The sequence below is a fragment of the Thunnus thynnus genome, chromosome 7 (genome assembly GCF_963924715.1).
Source record: "Thunnus thynnus chromosome 7, fThuThy2.1, whole genome shotgun sequence".
NCBI classification, from domain to species: Eukaryota; Metazoa; Chordata; class Actinopteri; order Scombriformes; family Scombridae; genus Thunnus; species Thunnus thynnus.
This window is the reverse complement of record NC_089523.1, coordinates 26,270,090-26,287,729: the sequence shown is the minus strand read 5'-3', so window position 1 is coordinate 26,287,729 and position 17,640 is coordinate 26,270,090. Positions and strand designations below refer to the sequence as shown.

General features: G+C 41.3%; 1 protein-coding gene across 1 annotated transcript in view; it reads left to right on the top strand.

Annotated features, from left to right (window-relative positions):
* Positions 1 to 17,640, top strand: part of LOC137186341 (protocadherin-16-like) — an 83,890-nt gene that overhangs the window by 52,445 nt on the left and 13,805 nt on the right. Inside the window, exons 3-9 of the mRNA XM_067595204.1 lie at positions 11,631 to 11,819; positions 12,527 to 12,758; positions 12,945 to 13,181; positions 13,626 to 14,654; positions 15,546 to 15,733; positions 15,828 to 15,924; positions 16,321 to 16,478. Of these exons, the coding sequence (XP_067451305.1) occupies positions 11,631 to 11,819; positions 12,527 to 12,758; positions 12,945 to 13,181; positions 13,626 to 14,654; positions 15,546 to 15,733; positions 15,828 to 15,924; positions 16,321 to 16,478 (2,130 nt within the window). The remainder of the gene's footprint in view (positions 1 to 11,630; positions 11,820 to 12,526; positions 12,759 to 12,944; positions 13,182 to 13,625; positions 14,655 to 15,545; positions 15,734 to 15,827; positions 15,925 to 16,320; positions 16,479 to 17,640) is intronic.

The following is a 17,640-nucleotide window of genomic DNA, read 5'->3' as shown; positions in this document are numbered from 1 at the left end:
CCTTTATGCAGCCCCTCAGTTCAGTCTCTGTCTCTAAAAGGCAGTTTTATCTCCTGTCTCTCTAAGGCCCCCTCCCGATGGGCCCACTCTGTTCCGATTGGCCAGCTTTCCGGAAGCCTTCCGAAGGGCAACCGTATCAGAGTCGTGTTAAGTTACTGCTGATAAAAACCCGACATTTCCTGCTTTACTGCTTCATATTAAAAGCTTTTAAATGACTAAATAATGGGAGACTTTTATTGTGAAGAATTTACAGGAATCGAAACGTGTTCCTCATTGAATTAACAGAGCTTTGTTAGCAGGCCAACATCGGCTCAGGCTGAAAGTAGAAAAAAATGTTGATTGATTGATTGATTGACTTTATATGATACTTTGAAAAGAAAACATGCAGAAGCCAGCTTCTCGTTGGAAACCAAGTGTTCTGAGCAGTCTGGATCTGGTGCTTTTTGCTCACAGGGATTACTTCTACATACGTTTACCTCATTATTAACACATGCCATGTTTAATATGAACATCCAACATTGTAACATCATATATATGACTGAAATAAGAAAAGCATAATATCCCCTTTCATCTAAAGTACAACTTCTACAAGACAAATGATGTGTTATAAACAAATAATGCAATTAAGAAACTTTTATTGTGGGGTGAAAAATTCCTCAAGCTTTGTTTGCTACAGTACAAACATAGAACATCTTCCCGTTAGGAGTTTATTTGTATGATCCTCCTATGGGACTGGACAGGTCTAGACACTCAGCATAAGCAACTACACATGATGATACAATACTCTCTGTCTCTGCTTTCCAAACTGTCTATTTTAATGACTTTTCCAGCAAGCTGAAATGAAATTACAATGGCAGTATGACTGTCAATAAACAACCTTCATGCAGGGTGACTTCCAAATCTCTACTCAAAAATCAACCACCCAGAAATGTCAGTGTTTTCTGGAAGCTGCCTCTTGTACAATGCTTTTCCCATTCCCACGAAGGAAATTGAGAGATAAAGTTTTGGTATTTCATTAGGGCCAGACCAGTGCTGTACAGTAAGAATTGCAGAGCTTTGGCGTAGTGAAATCCCTGCCACACCACAAATCTGGCTCCCTCTGCTGCGCTAAGAAACTCGACCATTCCATCCCAGTCGTATACTAACTGCTGACCTCAGCAGTGCCTCAGGGACAAAACTGTAAATGCACATTTGCAACAAAGTGTATACCACTTGTATATTTGTGGCTACATGTCTGTATGCCCATATGTGTTGCATTGTTTGCATCTGTATGTGATTGTGTGTGGAGGAGAGTTCTTCATACAAATTTAAATCCTCCTTGAAAAAATATTCACGCAGAGCAGAAAGATCTGTTTTATGATCAGCCAAGCTATCTCAATGCAGACAAGACTATTCAGTGTGTTATTTATTATTACCCATTATGTGCTGCTTTGAGTTGACCACCGAATGATAAAATTAGCATGTGGTTACATGGTAACTACTTTGAATGTCTCTATTGGAGAATATGAATCCATGTCAAAGATGAACGGTTTACTGTCTCCAGAGGATTTGGGTAAATTTGACTCTGCTGGGTCTATATTCATTAATGCAGTGTTCTTTGTAGCCAGCTGTGATCACAAATTTAGATTTATATTACAAGACTGTAGCAGTACAGTACAGGACAAACTCTAACGCTGAATACTCTCTGTCCACCTCATCAAACAATATCTTGGATCTCTGGGAACCAGGGTCCTATCTGGCTCTGCAACCGCATCTGCACTGTGTTTGTGCATGCCATGCTCAGTGGGCATTCTCCCACCCACTGCAGGCAGCTGCAGCACTAGCCTAGCCCACATCAGTGCTCGTGCACCCCCACACACTGTGCATGGTTCATATTAGCTCCCCTCCCACCTACCCAGACCCTGGGATCCACCGCCTGGCCTGCCTCAGCACACTAGAGCTCAGCCCAGCTTTTGGATGGTTGTGTATGAGAATGACTGGCTGAAACGGAGCCGAGCTAGAGTTTGACAGTGCTCGCTCTTTGGGGATCTGAGGCGAGGTCATCTCCTCCGGTAAAGGTTTTTTGAGAGTGGTTCCACTCAGCAAGCGTGTAGCATGAGTTCACCTCCCACACTGGACCCTGGGCAGGTCTCAGAGGCTCTAATGGTGATTTTTGTGGGTGTTAAGGTTTATTTGACATTACTTCAGAGGTATGCTGTGACCCTCAGCAGTGTGCGAGTCAGTATCATGTCAGATTTTAACACGCTGAATATATACTTCAGTGCATTTGCATCCATTATTGTTGTTGAAATTAACATTTTACCAGAATTGTGTGTCCCTGAAATAAAAGTCAAGTGTGTTTATATTCCATTTTGCCAAGAGTTTCATTCTTTCCATGAGGTTGATCAAAATAACATGTCAACTGCAAGGCAGCTAATAGCAAACGATTTTTACATTTATTAGAAATATCAAATTCAGGTAAAAGACAGGCTCCTCCAACCTACTTTGTTGTTTTAAATCATAACCTCCACATCTTGTTATGAGATTGTCATTCAAAATTATTCTTCTTCAATGCAAATAACTCAAACAATTTTCTCTTTGTTTTCTTTCCATTGGCCTAACAGTAATCAGCATGCATAAGAAAATAACTGCAGGTTTTTTTTTTCTCCCATTTGACCTTTGGAAAATAAACAGGCTAATGTCTTGAGCAGGAGCCTCTCAGATGGGTTACTGAGCTGCCTCTGTCCTACCAGGTGGCCAGGGGTTAATGCCACACACACCAGTATGCTAACGCTTCCAGTGGAGTTTTTGTCATATTTATTTTTCTGCCCAAAGTAAAACCTTCCTTGAGAATTATCCCTGATATTGTGTGTGAGGGGTCTGTCAGCGGCGGCAAATGCTGCACATTATGGTGAAGTCCTCCCCAGCTGTGAGCCTACACCAAGGTCAGCAATGTGTCTGGCAGACAAGCCTTTCCCAGGAACCTATGCTAACCTTTACACCCATGTTTGTTTCAAAATTAAATTGCTGAAGTTTTTTATTTTGTCCCTCTACAGGACATTTTAAGTGAGAGCCACAAATGAAAGTCTCTCAGTTTACCTGTAGGGATCATGGCTCATATCAAACACTGACTGGGTTAGTACTCACCAGAGGGCTTATAAAAAGACCTTAAAGTTGTTTTCAAGGTGTGTGCACATTCCATCTTGGCGACGGAGGACCTGCTTGTAGACAGACAGTAGTACTATAGACACGATATCTTAGTTACATTTGTGTATCTGCTTTAGTTTTTTGTTCTGAGGAGGTCTTTTTGTCATTATTAATGTAATTATTTGTACCTGATTAACCTGTGCAGATCATTTGAAAGATGAAAAATAGAATTCCATGTCTGGTTTTGAATGCAGTTTCCACCCCATTCTTGCTTTATTAGCTCTACCCTTTTCTATAGCTGCACAATATCACTCCTTTATACTCATTTTGCCTTTTCTGAAACCCTATTCTCCTTAAATGGTTTGATGCTTAATCACTTCCAGATGCAAGGTCTAGATGAAAGACAGACACTTCAGTTTTAGAAGAAAGTCTAATGAAAGTTTTTAAAATGCCGTCCACCTAACTTCTAACACCTGAAGTTTGTCACAACTTTTAAATTGAACATTACAAAGAATGCTTGCATATGTTAATGCTGACTTAAAACTTAACATGTGGTGTTTTGGAACCCCAACAGGTCCAGAAACACCTTAAGACAAGTCTGAACTCTACTTAAAAATGAAGAGACATTTTTTATTCTGACAACTCCACATTTCTTATGTGTCTGTTTTTTATTTGCACTACAGATCCACTGATTCTTGTTTACTGTAGGTTCAATGGGACAAAAATATGATAATGAATGCAAAGCCATGACTTAATTGGATATTGTGCACCACTCAGTCTTTTCCTGGAAACTTTTAACTGTAATGCCACTTAACAAGTGGAAGTCTTGACATTATTAGTCAACAGTAGTTGTTTGTTTGGAAAATTTTTCTTCTTTTATTACAGAAAGTTATTTTACAGATGTCTACTCATAGTGTGGATTTCAGCACAGCTTTCCAAGACAGCTTCCTCCATATTATTAAACAAAGAACTATAATGTGACAATGTCTTGCCAAATTTTTAATCCTGCTATAATGGTATAGAATTTATATAATCCCAAAAGACGAATATGTAAGTTAAAATGCTGTGTTCCAACTCTTGTTTTTTGGAAATGGACTTTCCATCTTCGTCTTTCCTCACATAAAAGACTATTAGCATTTTGTCTTGATGTTCTTAAATTGCATGTTATATGACATTTAATTCATCAACACACTGACCTTCTACCCACTTCAAGCACAGAAACTCTGTCATGATGTTTTGACTCGCTTTTTTTTTCCAGCAGTGTAGTAGTTATGGTGAGTGATGTGTGAGAGGAAGGGAAAGAGACAGAAACCTTATCCTGTCCTGTGTCTGCACTCTAGCGTTGAGTGTCATTATACCCCTGCCTGCTATATTACCTCCCCTCTGTTCCTCTGCCAGATATGTGGACCTTACACCATGCTAACCTGCTGCCCTTAACTCAGGTCCTCCACATTTATGTCAGTGCACTACACAGAGTAAGATGAAAAGCTGCAGTTCATGGAGCCATTGTTGATTTAGAAATCTATCCTTCTTTGTCTCCTTGTGTCAGAAAGTAGTTTCTTTTATGCCTTAAAAGAGCTGAGACAGTCCCAGTCAAGGAAACTAGGACAGAAGGACTTGCTGGGGCCATAAGTTTGGCAAAACATTGCTTTCCCGCTACAGACAAACAAAAGTTGCTCAGTTTTTCCAAAAGCAGCCAAATGTTATGATGTTGACTGGGCAACTAAATTATGTCAAGACTGTATGATTTTGGAAAAGTTTCGTGTAAAGTATTATTTGTTGTCATGTTTACCCTTCGGCACATGTATAATGGACTTTTTGTGTTAGGGTTAGGGGTTGTGTTGGGGTTGTTCTCGTCTGGTCAAATCATTAGCTCAACAAGGACAGTTGGAACTCATTTCAGTGAAAGGATAGTTCTGGATGATATGATTTGGCAAGTGGCACATAACTGTATATTTTTGGAGAAATCAGTGTGATTAAGATGGTTACTAACCTTGACAGTTATACGGTGTTTCACAGGGATACCCCAATACAGCAGATGTATTTTAATGGACATCTGGACAGAGAAAGTACTTGACAAATCTGGAATAGATTGTTCCTTGTGAAGTCATGCAGGGATACTGAGTGAGGTTTTGTGATTTTGAATACAACTCTACATAGCTGTTTGCTCTGTAATTATAAAGAATATGTGACTCTGCCAATGTCAGTGTAATGTTGCTGAAGCTTTTACAAAAGAAATTATTCAAAGGATAATTGAGAGCTGATGTAAAATGTTCAGTCAAAAGAGTATATTTGAGTTTTTCTCGTGAATAGAATATATTTGGCGGCCCGCACACAAAGATTTGGGCCCAACCAAAATGATCCTTTTGCCTGCAAGCAGTGAGGTTGAAGCACAGAAATGTTTGTTCTTTGGTCCTTCCATCCACTTTTGTCCAGAGCAGTACAACTTGACACTGTTTGCCCATGGTCATTAAATTCGATACAGTTATTCATGGTTCCCAGAGGATGATTTCTAATTGTTTACATGACTCCCATGAGCTTTTGTCTAGTGCTTCCTTCATGCCAAATCTTTGTGTTTTTTGAGATTGGTCCATGATAAGATGTCTCAAATACTAATGTCTGGATTTCCATAAGATTCACTGTGGATATTGATGCCTTCAAAAGGATCCAATAATCCAAATGTCTTGTTTAGCCCCTGACTTTTGTTGCAGCATCACCATGAAGCCAAAATTTCCATTTGTATTACCAGATAAATACTGAGACTATATCACATGACATGGCATGCTATCAGGTCCTTCCTCTTAACATAGCTATGCTATGCTTGAGTTCTGTTTCAGGCATGTTTAAGTTTGTTTTTCAGAGTTTATTAAGCCATCAAAGTCAGCGATTGGATGTTTAGCATTTCCTTTAAATAAATGGAACAGAATCAGAGGATTTTTCCATCTAATGAGCAGTTGTTTTTCATTTAAAATTGCCAGAGATTGTTGAAAAACAGAGGATACCACACCCTCTTAAAAAACAAATTTATTTTCAAGACCTCTTTTAAACATCATGTTCACTTCACAGCCATGGCAAAGGGCTCCTGGGCTCTAAAAGCATGCCTGAAAGACATACATAGTCTTTCAGGCAGGTAATGGTGCCTCAGGGAGACTGCTGTATCTGGACCTACTCTGTATGCACATGTAGACTAGCTGAGGAATACAACAAGGCAGCTGGGGTGATTCTTGAAAGTCTTTCATACATTTTCAGCTGGAGAGTCATTTAAAATTTCATTATTTTTATCACACATACACTACACATACAGCCAGACATCACAGACCACAGTTTGGTAATATTTAGTGTCACCATTTCATAGACCTCACCCATGTCTTAAAATATGCAGTGAAGATGTCAGCTTTTTGTCTCTTCAGTAACCACCAAAACCTTTCACATGTGGTTGGTTGGAATCCAGACAACACTGTCTGTGCGACAAATGTTTTGTGTTTTGATATATTCGTCAACATCGTGTGGGCTTCTTCCTTCCACCGGGCTGCTGTGGTCTCTGTCTAAGGCTTTAGTGTGGTGTTGGACATGTCACAAAGCCCCTGAACTGCATATCTGCTACTTTAGCAAGTAGTGAAAGAGGCCTTTAGGAGGTCTCCGCCTCTCTCTCCTCATCTCTGCTCTCTTCAGAAGTGATGCCAGGACAATGGAAGGAGAGGAGTGTGCAATGCTTCACACCAGCTGCGAAAGCTCAAAGCAATTCTCAGTCCAGATTTTTGCGACTCGCCCACTCGTTTGATTTCTTTGAGCCTACGCTTTCCTCTTTGCCTTTACTGTCTTTTAATGATCTCTGTGTCACTCCATCAATCTATCACATGCTGCCTCTAATTGCTCCTGTGGGAGTCCTGCTATTACAGGCTTAATTGGTCATGTCTGTGAACCTGTCATTAAAATTATGTTTGATATTGGTTATTTGGTATTATTGTATTAATATCTGGGAAGTGCATGTGACTGGCCTTGATATTTCTGTAAATCTCTGATCTGATTGACACGAATTTGCTGCATTACTGCAGTTTAAGCTGCCCATCATAAAGCTGACTGCTAAAATCTGTCTAGTGGGTGGAATATCAAACTCCCTCACTTTTGTTCTCCATTCTAATCTTTAGTCTCCACTTTTCAGTAAATAAAGTCCTCTTCCTTCTAGATCCTTAGGAATGGAAACTTCAACATCCACACCTATCTCTATCTTATTTAAACCCTTTTCAGCTGCATAGCCAACTAGTCAATGTGTCACATGATGTATATACTGTAGCTTCAATAGCAGTCCCCAATTAAGATAAAAGCAGGCTCAGTCATAAATTTGAGCTTAAGAGATTTAGAGATGTCATCCAGTGTTCTCTGAACATTTCTTTATGCCACAACATTGCAGAGTTTTGCTTTGGGCCACAGTCACAGTAGCCTCCGCCCTCTGCTGCACACTCATCTGTGCTTGGTTTGTTTGGAAAGAGTTCCTAGTGACTACAGAGAAGATTTTGATGTAATCAGAGTTCAGAATTAACTCGGTCTCGCTCTTTTGCTCTGCTGGCATTGCGAAACTGTGATGAGCAATGACTTTGTCCCCAGTGTTTGTAGGTTTGTGTCTTTGCTTACGCATCTTAGGTATACTCAAAGGACGTGTGCATGCAGAATTTGATTGATGTGTGCGATAATTTCCCTGTTGGCAAACATTTACATACGCACTCCGTCATTTGTGGCCTATTTGGATTGGCAGAGTTGCAGTCCAGATTGGCTGGTTTCACTGAGGACTACGTGAGACAGATTTGTTTGACTGGGCACTGTAAAATGTGGGGAGCGTGATTAAAAACTACATCGCCTTTATTTCACCCCTTTCTGGCCTCAATGGTTTGGGCTCTACATCATTCATTTACTCACAGGTTTTTTTTTTACAATACTTCTTTCCACAGTGGGGCTTTTTTGCATGGCTGCACAATGAAGATGGACAGAGGAGCGGTAGCCTGGGCAAATAAGGGCACGCTGACATACATGTTTTTGCATTATCCACAAAAATCTAAGAACAAGAACTGAAAAGCCACAATGGTCAGTCGTATATGAGAATTATAATTGGCCTTTTGGGAAATTCAACACTATAAATAGAAACCCCCCAAATACTAGCTTTTCCAGGCCTGGCTCTCTATCAGACCACAGTGAGGACATTAGATGGGCCAGAACACTTTGGAGCATCCAAAAGCCTCAGGCTCATTACTCCATTTGAACATATTATACATAAACATACAAAGGCATGTTCTCTCCTGTGACTTCTCTTGATTGGACAGTCAGTCAGTCAGGAAGTCTCCTCTGGAAGGCTCCTGGAATCTGATGGGAGAGCCACAAAGTGCCCCAGTTATCTTTGGATTCCCCCAGCTTGTTTTACTAAGGACTCGGCCAAACGTTGCCTTTCTCCTGCTGATAAGACAGCTCCCATCATGCCTCACTCACATACACGGAGTGTAGGGAGAATACTGCTGGCTGCTGCTGATGATCTAAGATTACTCCTGCTTTTGAACTTTTAATCCAATAAAAATAGAGAGTTTGCGTAATACCTATACATTGCAGTGGAGTAGAGTAAAAAGTCTGTGGGAAACAGAAAGAGAGGCCCCTCGTATCCATGTCAAGATGGATACGACAAAGTGGTGAGTGGTATTTTTCTCCCTCCTAGAGGGCAGAGAATTCCTACTTATGACTGGCACATCTTAAATGACTTACTTGGTTACAAATATTTCCTTTTCCTCTGAATTTACAGTATGCCTGTGTAGAGGAGTTACTATAATACTATACTATACTATAAAAAATATTTTAATGAAGATTAAAAAAGATAAAACAAAGAACATTTGAGAGGGAAATAAACAAGCGTACAAGTGTAAAGTTAAAATACTTTGATAAATGATGAATGACTTCTTGCTTGTTGCTGGACTGCTGCATTATGCAACATCCCAAGGAAGCTTCAGTCCTTATTCAAGGTTTTGTGAGAATGTTGTTTCATTCTTTTGAGATTTAAACTTGCTCTATTATTGATATATTCTAATCTTATCTAGCAGACTTTTATGACATGTTTTGATGTAAGAAGCCACATTGTGTTAGGTTATCTTCATCTCTTAGGGTTCATGATTTGTGGTTTGTCTAATTGTCCTGTTCGTATTTCATTTGCATATGGCCTCATATGTCATTTCATAAGGGCGGCTAGCAAATTCTAATCTTCTGGATAGACAAGCCTCTGTGTTCCAGCAAAGATGACACTGATATGCTGCTATTAACCTATAAATGAGAGTGGAATTGAATTCTTAGTCTCTGTAGATTACAAAATAGACTGATTGCTTCAGGCATTCTACTTACGGTGGTTAGGATTCATGCAAACGTGATTGTGCGGTTTATTATCTTACAGTACATTCCCCCGAAAAAGTCATATACTTAACTCATGGAACATAGTGTTCTCAGGTTTTCAAACAACATATGGCTGCAACTATCCTCACCACTTTAGGCAGAACTCGAGCATTGGGAGAAATGTAATTATTAAAGCACTGGATCCTCATGTAAATTAATTTCATGGGGTACACATCACCCAGTCTCTACTGAACTTGTTCAGGAAATAAGAAACTCAGTATCTCTGTCGCACACATTGTGCCACTGTACTTTGCTCAAGTTGAAACTTTTTAAACTCACACAGAACTCTTAATTCAATGTGCGTTCAGTCTGAACACACCAATTGACTATGTATCATAAATGCATATGAAAAAGCTCCAACTCCCACCCCACCAAAAGTTTCTTTTTTTCTCTTTTCCTTCTTTTTTAATCTTTTTCCTTTCATTTTTCAAGTTTTCATATCATAAATATAAATGTAGGCTATGAACATGTGATTTTTATGTGGGAGTACCTTGAAAAAAAGTTTTTATGGATGGTTGTGGCTAAAATGGAAAGTAACATGGAGTCTTCTCAAATAGCTCAGTGCCTGCCACGAATTGGTCAGTCACAAGAGAGGAAATATATTCCTACAGATCTATTGGGAAATGCTTGCTTATTGCATATCTGCCTGCTTTTTTAAAAGTTTTTTTTTCATAAGACCCAGGTTTTCATGCTAAAATGCTCCTTTAACTCTCCCTCCAGCTGACAATCATCACACAACAGTGGAGAAAACATGCATATAAAGCTGTGGGGTTGTTATAAATAACTTGTCCCCCTGCAAAATGATAAAATATTACAGTAAGCTGCAGCCTCAGCGCGTTAAAAGATGGAGTAGTTTTCTTGTATTGCTCTTGGTTTCCCCTTTCCTCATGTGGTTTATTATTCTTCTCTTTGGCTTGAGTCTCTGCCAGCTTTACAACTCCCTCACTCCTACACACCACTCACCCAGTGTTAGGAGTTACAGTCAGGAGTGTGGGGCATGCTTTCTGCTGAGTCCCTCGTCTGCCATCTGCTCACGCAGGAGATGGAGCCTGAATTACAGCAGCCAAACCTTCATCACCTCGAATGAATGATTTCCATCTACTCACACTCATACCAATGCCATCTTTAAAAAAAGTCTGGTTTTGATGATAAGCATGGTTTGCCTTATTTTTCTTGGCAATGTTCCTGATGACTACTCCATTTTATGCACAGAAGAGGCTCCCTGTTGCTGAGTGTTGGAGCACCAGAGCATGATTCGAGCTTCTATTTTCTTCCAATTAGTGTTTTCCTAAAAAGATCCATTTATAAAAGATGGAAGGAAGGAGAATTCTAATCAACTTCTGAGGTTTAACCCTACTGTAATCTCTCTTGCAAGCTGCGATCCAGAGCCAACACTTGCAAACAATTATACTGCTGGTACCCAGGGGCCCGATCTGATTGGTCTGTTTGCCTTGCGCTGTCTTGGGAGATCCTGTAGTAATTGAGTCGGCTCCCTGGCTGATGGCTTGTGAGCTGCTTTTATAACTCCAGCGGTTCCAGCCCTCTGTAGATGTGCGGCGTTATTAAAACCAGACCGCAAGCGGGACATTACTTTAGGGTATAATGTGCTGTACTGAAGCATAATGTGTGGTATCCCACTGTTCCCCAGCCGTCCCTGTCACTGTCCTCTGCAGACAGACGCCACTCCTGAAGCAGGCAGTTTTCCCTGCTGGCAGCCCTCCCAGAGCCTGTAGAAGTCATCCTCTGTCCCGCCACCCCCCCTTCATTCCCTCAGAGCTCCTTTCTGCCAAAGGGCCTGTTTGGCTCATGCGCCGGCTCAGATAAACAACAAAGAACGCGTCCAAAGATGCTTTCAAAAGGCACCTGGTATGGTGCTCTTGTTTCAGTTCGTGGACTGCCATCATTCTTACATCCCTCTAATAGAATTTAGATTTGATCTACTTTGGCTTTAGACTAATATCATTAATGAGTATGGAAACTGCTGCGTTTATCCAGTAAGATATTTCCCGTCCAACTTAATAAATTCTAATTTTAATGCACAATGTTTGAATTATTTAACCAATAGCATGTTTTCCTCTCCGTAGGTGACTGCGACAGATGCGGATGGCGGCTCTTTTGGCTCCATTACCTACTCCCTGGGCTCTGGCATTAACAGCGCTGTTCCCTCTCAGTTCACTATTGGCAAGGAGACTGGACAGATCTGCACTAGTGTTGTACTAGACAGAGATCAAGGGCTGGCCAGCTACGACTTCACTGTTACTGCAGTGGATGGGGTGAGCCACCACATTTTGAAATCATGCTTAATATGAATCCATTGAGCCACATAGTAATCCTATAAACACAGCAGCCGTGCTTTTCATACAGACAGGAGAGCAAAGACACGGTCAACTGTGCAGAAAAACTTCAATTCGAGCCAAGTAAAAATGGCTCTCTATGGAAGACTTACTCAAAAGTTAGTATAGCATCCTGTTCACTTTATGCCAAATAATACTTAAAAAATAAAAGGTTAAAAATGAAAGAAAATTACTGCAGCCATGTTAAAGCAATCAGATGGAGAAATGCCTCAACTGTCAGGCAGTAATATTTTAACAAGTTGGACTGCCGCCTCCTGCGTTATTGCCACCTGGTCTAAATGAAAAGCCTGCACTGTATTCTCTGCAAATGAAAAGCCTATGAAACAGATTGTTCGGCTGCGGTGAGCCCTCTCACCCTCCACGGGTCATGACATATTGCTCTTTCCCGGGGGAAACTATCAATCTGTATCCCTGCACAAACCTGCTGGGACTATATTTTAGAGGCCATGCTATACATTGAATTTTTAACAGGGTTTACTGCTGGTTTTTACTTGCGCCGTTAATGTGGTCTACTTGCACCATTAATGTGGCCCAAATCCTGCTTTCAGGTGTGTTTTTTTTCCGTTTCATGATTTAATGTATGTGGAGGTATAATATAACAAAAGAGCTTTGTGTTTCTTTGACAGGGTGGACTGAGCTCAGTAGCTTACGTGAAGGTGGATCTGGTTGACATTAATGATAACAGACCTGCTTTTTACCCAGTGAGCTATGCTGTCAGTTTAAGCACGCAGAGCGCCCCTGGGACATCTGTTGTCAGAGTGACGGCCTATGACCCAGACTCAGGCGAGAATGGCAGAATTACATACAAAACTGTACCTGGAGGGGCCTCCCCTTATTTCACTCTCAACAAAGACACTGGTTGGTATAAGTATTCATCCTGTTTTTCCATATGCTTCTCTGTATTTTCAAGATTTCAAAAATGAACCACGTGTAAGAGTAACATACAGTATGTGGTGAATCATTATATAATGTCATCATATTACTGACTTGTCTGTTGTTTGATGTAAAAAGAGCCTGTATGAATCTGCAAATTTGTCTTTGTAGGTGTGATCTCCCTGTCACGGTCTGTCTATGGGAAGGCCAACTCTGTCATACCCATGGTGATCTCTGCTCAGGATGGTGGAGGTCTGGTTGCCCTCGTTAATGCCAGGGTCAACATTAGTGTGGTGGCAGGTTTGGTGGCACCACCAGTGTTTGAACAGACTCAGTACTACTTCACTGTTTCAGAGGACGTCCTACAGGGGACAGTCGTAGGCATCGTCCAGGCCAACACTAAGACAGGTAGGGTCCACATAACATGACCTTCTTTGTCAGTCAGTCAGTTATTCACTCACTCACTCACTCACTCACTCACTCACTCACTCACTCACTCACTCACTCACAAACACCCACATTTGAGTCATACAGCCCATGCAGTGCAATATAAATTCATCAGTCACACTGGATCATGCTGAAAATAGTTTTTTGGGTTTTTTTTCTGCTCCCGGCACCACTTGTACAAATAGGCGTTGGGCCACTATACACACCTACCTCTGAAATCACATCAATCAAATATTCCATTTCACGATGTTGTTTATATGTTCATTTTCTTTTTAGAGCTCAATTACAGTCATGGAAATTGAAAAATTACATTTCTGTACTATACTGTTACTTCAGTGCTTTTAACTCAGCCTCCTGGGCCACGGTGACATGCCTCTGGATTTTATCATTTTTCTCCCTTTCCAGGCACCTCTAGAGATATCTCCTACACCATCAGTTCTGGGGACCCTGCAGGATACTTTACAGTGGATCCTGAGACTGGGGCCCTGAGGACCAGTCTGTCCCTGGATCATGAAGCCCAGTCAGCTCTTGATTTGGAGGTGCAGGCCCGCAGTGGCAACCCCCCTGCCTTTGGCCAGACCCGTGTGCACATTACCATCGCAGACATCAATGATAACCCGCCTGTTTTCCTGCCCTCATCCTCGGAGTCCCTGCTGCTGCCGGAGCATACAGAAATGGGTACTGTGGTGTATCGTGTTCAAGCTGAGGACAGAGACTCTGGAACCAATGGACAACTCACCTTTGACCTGTCTTCACCAAGTGGGATCCAGAGGACCTTTAGCATAGAGCGCAGCAGTGGAGAGATACGATTGGTGGGGAGCCTCAGCTATGAGAATGCACCCCGTTATGATCTCCAAGTGATTGCCAAAGATAGTGGAGTACCCCAGCTTAGCGCCACCTTCATGCTTGTGGTTCATGTCCAGGCAGAGAATGACCAGGGACCTGTGTTTGATACCCTCACCTACCGTGTAGAACTAAAAGAAGGCACTCCAATAAATACACGCTTCCTGCAGGTCAGGGCTCTGAACAGAGAAACACCTGGCTTAGGTTACTCCAGTCCTCTGGCGTATCACCTGCGTCCCGACGGAGATGCTGCTGGGTTTGGTATTGCTGCAGACAGTGGCTGGCTGTTTGTGAAGAGTGCCCTAGACAGAGAAGTCAAGGACATGTATCTTCTAACAGTACTGGCCAGTGCTGGTCATGGACAGTGGAAGAAGACGGGCAGCGCCACAGTGCGGATATCTGTGACCGATGAGAATGACAATGCTCCTCGGCTTACACAGGAGAGGGTCTTCATGGCAGTGAAAGAAAACCTGCCAGCGGGGACAGGCTTCGGTCATGTGTCGGCCACAGACCGAGACAGTGGTCCTAATGGACGCCTCAGCTACCGCTTGCTGCACCCTGACCGCAACTTCCAGATTAACTCCCACACAGGTTAGTTGAGAATGTGATGTACTAAGATTAACCACAGCAGCCATATATCTTAGCTTTATTTCATTATACAAACATTTCATCAATCTCATAAAGCATGGATAAGAAAAACAGTTAGTTGTCTGTAATGTCATGCTTTAACAAAGCTGCTGTTGACAGAGGTAGCATTTTGAAAAGAAAGGCAGTACTGCTATTATTTGATGAATGTTGGATGATTTCTTAACTCCAGATGATACTGGAACATACCTGAACCAACCAAAGTTCAAAATGCTCAGTTTTATTACATGTATCTATTTTTTTCTGTAGATAAGGCTAAAACTAAATCTAAACTGAAATAACTGAACAAGAATTATTTTTCTATATGAGCTAAAAGTCTGATCTTGATGTCCTTCAATATAAAAAGCTATAATGATTCACTATAAAACATTATTTATTCTACAGTATATCATAGAATATATAAATTATTTAGAATAAAAAGTCAATCAATGTTTAGTCAACTTACAATCATCTGTAAAATATGAGCGACTATAGTCGTCTCTTCCCCACTGTCATAAATTAGTCAAGCGATGGTGACAGCAGCACTAAGCATCGTGCTGGGCTCTAATTGGCCTGCTGAGCCTGTTAGTCTGTGGGTGGAGACTTATACTCTGATTTGTGATCAGTTTCTGGCTGAGTTGTAAGTCTCATCTGCCAAGCTTCCAAAAGTTCTCTATTTGTGTGTGTGAGAGTGTGCATGCCCATGCACTCGTACATCTGTGCACTGTGCATGTCTATTACTTGTGTGTCAATGATCAAAGCCTGCTGGCTCTTAAGTCTCTCATCATTATTCCGGTGCTCTGGACTAGTGTCTCAGCATAAAATCCCTCTCATACATACACCCCTTTCTCTCCCCAGGTGAGATCAGTACAAGAATGACTCTGGACAGAGAGCAGCAGTCGAGTTACCAGCTGGTGGTGGTGGTACAAGACGGAGGTTCGCCCCCTCGCAGCGCTACAGGCACAGCCTTTGTTACTATCCTGGATGACAACGACAATGATCCAGCTTTTATTCATAGCCAGTCAGGAAAAAACCTAATTATAAAGGTGATGCCACAAGACCAGACACACAGACAGGCAGAGAATTAAATGCCTTTCATGTCTTTAGTGACATCTATTTGTAATTTTTTTTTACCCATAGGTGTCAGAAGGGCAGTCCTCTGGGGTTCTCCTGGGCACACTGCAAGCCAAAGACCCTGATGAAGGAGAGAATGGCACCGTATTCTACTCTTTGTCAGGTATAGTACCTGCAGGAAAAACAACCAAGCGCTCATCTGTGCAAATGAATTATTGAAAGATTAAGTATTTGTATGTAAATGCGATTCATGCAGTGGTTTACGGAAGCGATAAGACATGATGAGGTGTCCTGATATATGAAAATAATGGACAAAGCAAAGAGTGTATCAGGACAACTTTAATGGCCGCCTGCAGAAGCAGTAGCATTTTTTTTTTTAATGTTAGCCCATTACACTTTGTTGTTTTAATGTAAAGCTAAAGTGGGTTTAGAAAAGTGCTATATCTTTATGTCTCAAAATGGGTTTGATTTATTTCTGGCAAAATGCTACAAGTTTGTGTATTTTGCCCTCTCACGTCAATTGTCTCTAGTTAAATTTTGGACGCTGTGTCTCTCCCAGGTCCCAGGGCTGAACGTTTCACTCTGAACCCAAACACCGGTGAGCTGCGTTCATCATCCCCTCTCAGCCATTCGGAACGAGCCGAGTACACCTTGACGGTGACAGCCACTGACAGAGGACTGCCCCCTCGCAGCACCTCCTGCTCCCTCACCATTCAGGTCAGACTTCAATTGGAAACCAGCCAGCCCAAACACCCTCACTACTCACCTATTTAATATCAAAGAATAGACTGGGGGCTGAGAGGATCCATGTTTCAGGGCCCCTCAGACTAGCTGCAGACATATCAGCCTCACTTCTGACAAGCTTCCCTCCCATCTCCTCCCTTTTCTTCCCTTGTGACATTTCAAAAGGGAAATTTCTATCTGAAATGGAAAAGTGGGTCTGAATCAAATACTCCCAGCTGGCTTGTGATGAGGGCCAGCTGTAGACTGCGCTGATCAAGGTCATACTCAATGACTTCAACACTTTTTTAATACAGTAGCCCTTTTTGCAATGAGCAGCAGGGCTATACACTCACGTAAAACACAGTATTGAAAGTAATTCATTTAATATTTAATATAGAACAGAAAATGGACACAATGGAAGAAGCCTGGAAGGAACATAGATTTATAGGTTCCAGGAAAATGGAGTTACCATATAAACAGCACTAGTAGGTTCCAGCTCAGTTTTTCCTCCTTTCCAACAACAAAAGAATGAAAGTCATAATTATTAGTTAATTGGATTAAATAGTGCGGTGTTGTTCTTGCCCACTGACGCATTTATGTAATTTCCTTTAATCATCTTTTCAGACTTATTTTCTAAATCTATCGATGATAGGATGAGACTATACCAATTTATTTCTGGAACACTCAGTTTTCCATATAATGTGGAACCAATTTACAGCTTGTAATGTAAGATTTCACAACAAAAACAGCATTTTTTTAGTGCCTACTTACTGTGGGAATTGTGCTCTAGGAAGCAATGGTGAGTATCCAGATCATCCTATCGGCTTACAAAACACTGTCAGTAATGCTGCTGAAAATTTGATCAACACGACTTCTCCCTCCCCGCTTTCACAGCTGCTTAAATTATCTTACTCCATGCCTGTCTCAAAGAAAAAAATGTTTTATTAAAACAATGTGTCATGTGTTACTTACAGTGCTCTTTTCATAAAAAGGAGAGAACTAATAATGTTGTAGTGTTGGAAGACACTTGAACTGCTCATCAAAGGAGAAATAAGGCTACACACAGTACAGGACTATTTCCCAGTGCTAAATTCTGTGCAAATCCTCTCACCATTTCCTCCTCCTATTGTGTTACTTTTATCATCTATTATTTTTC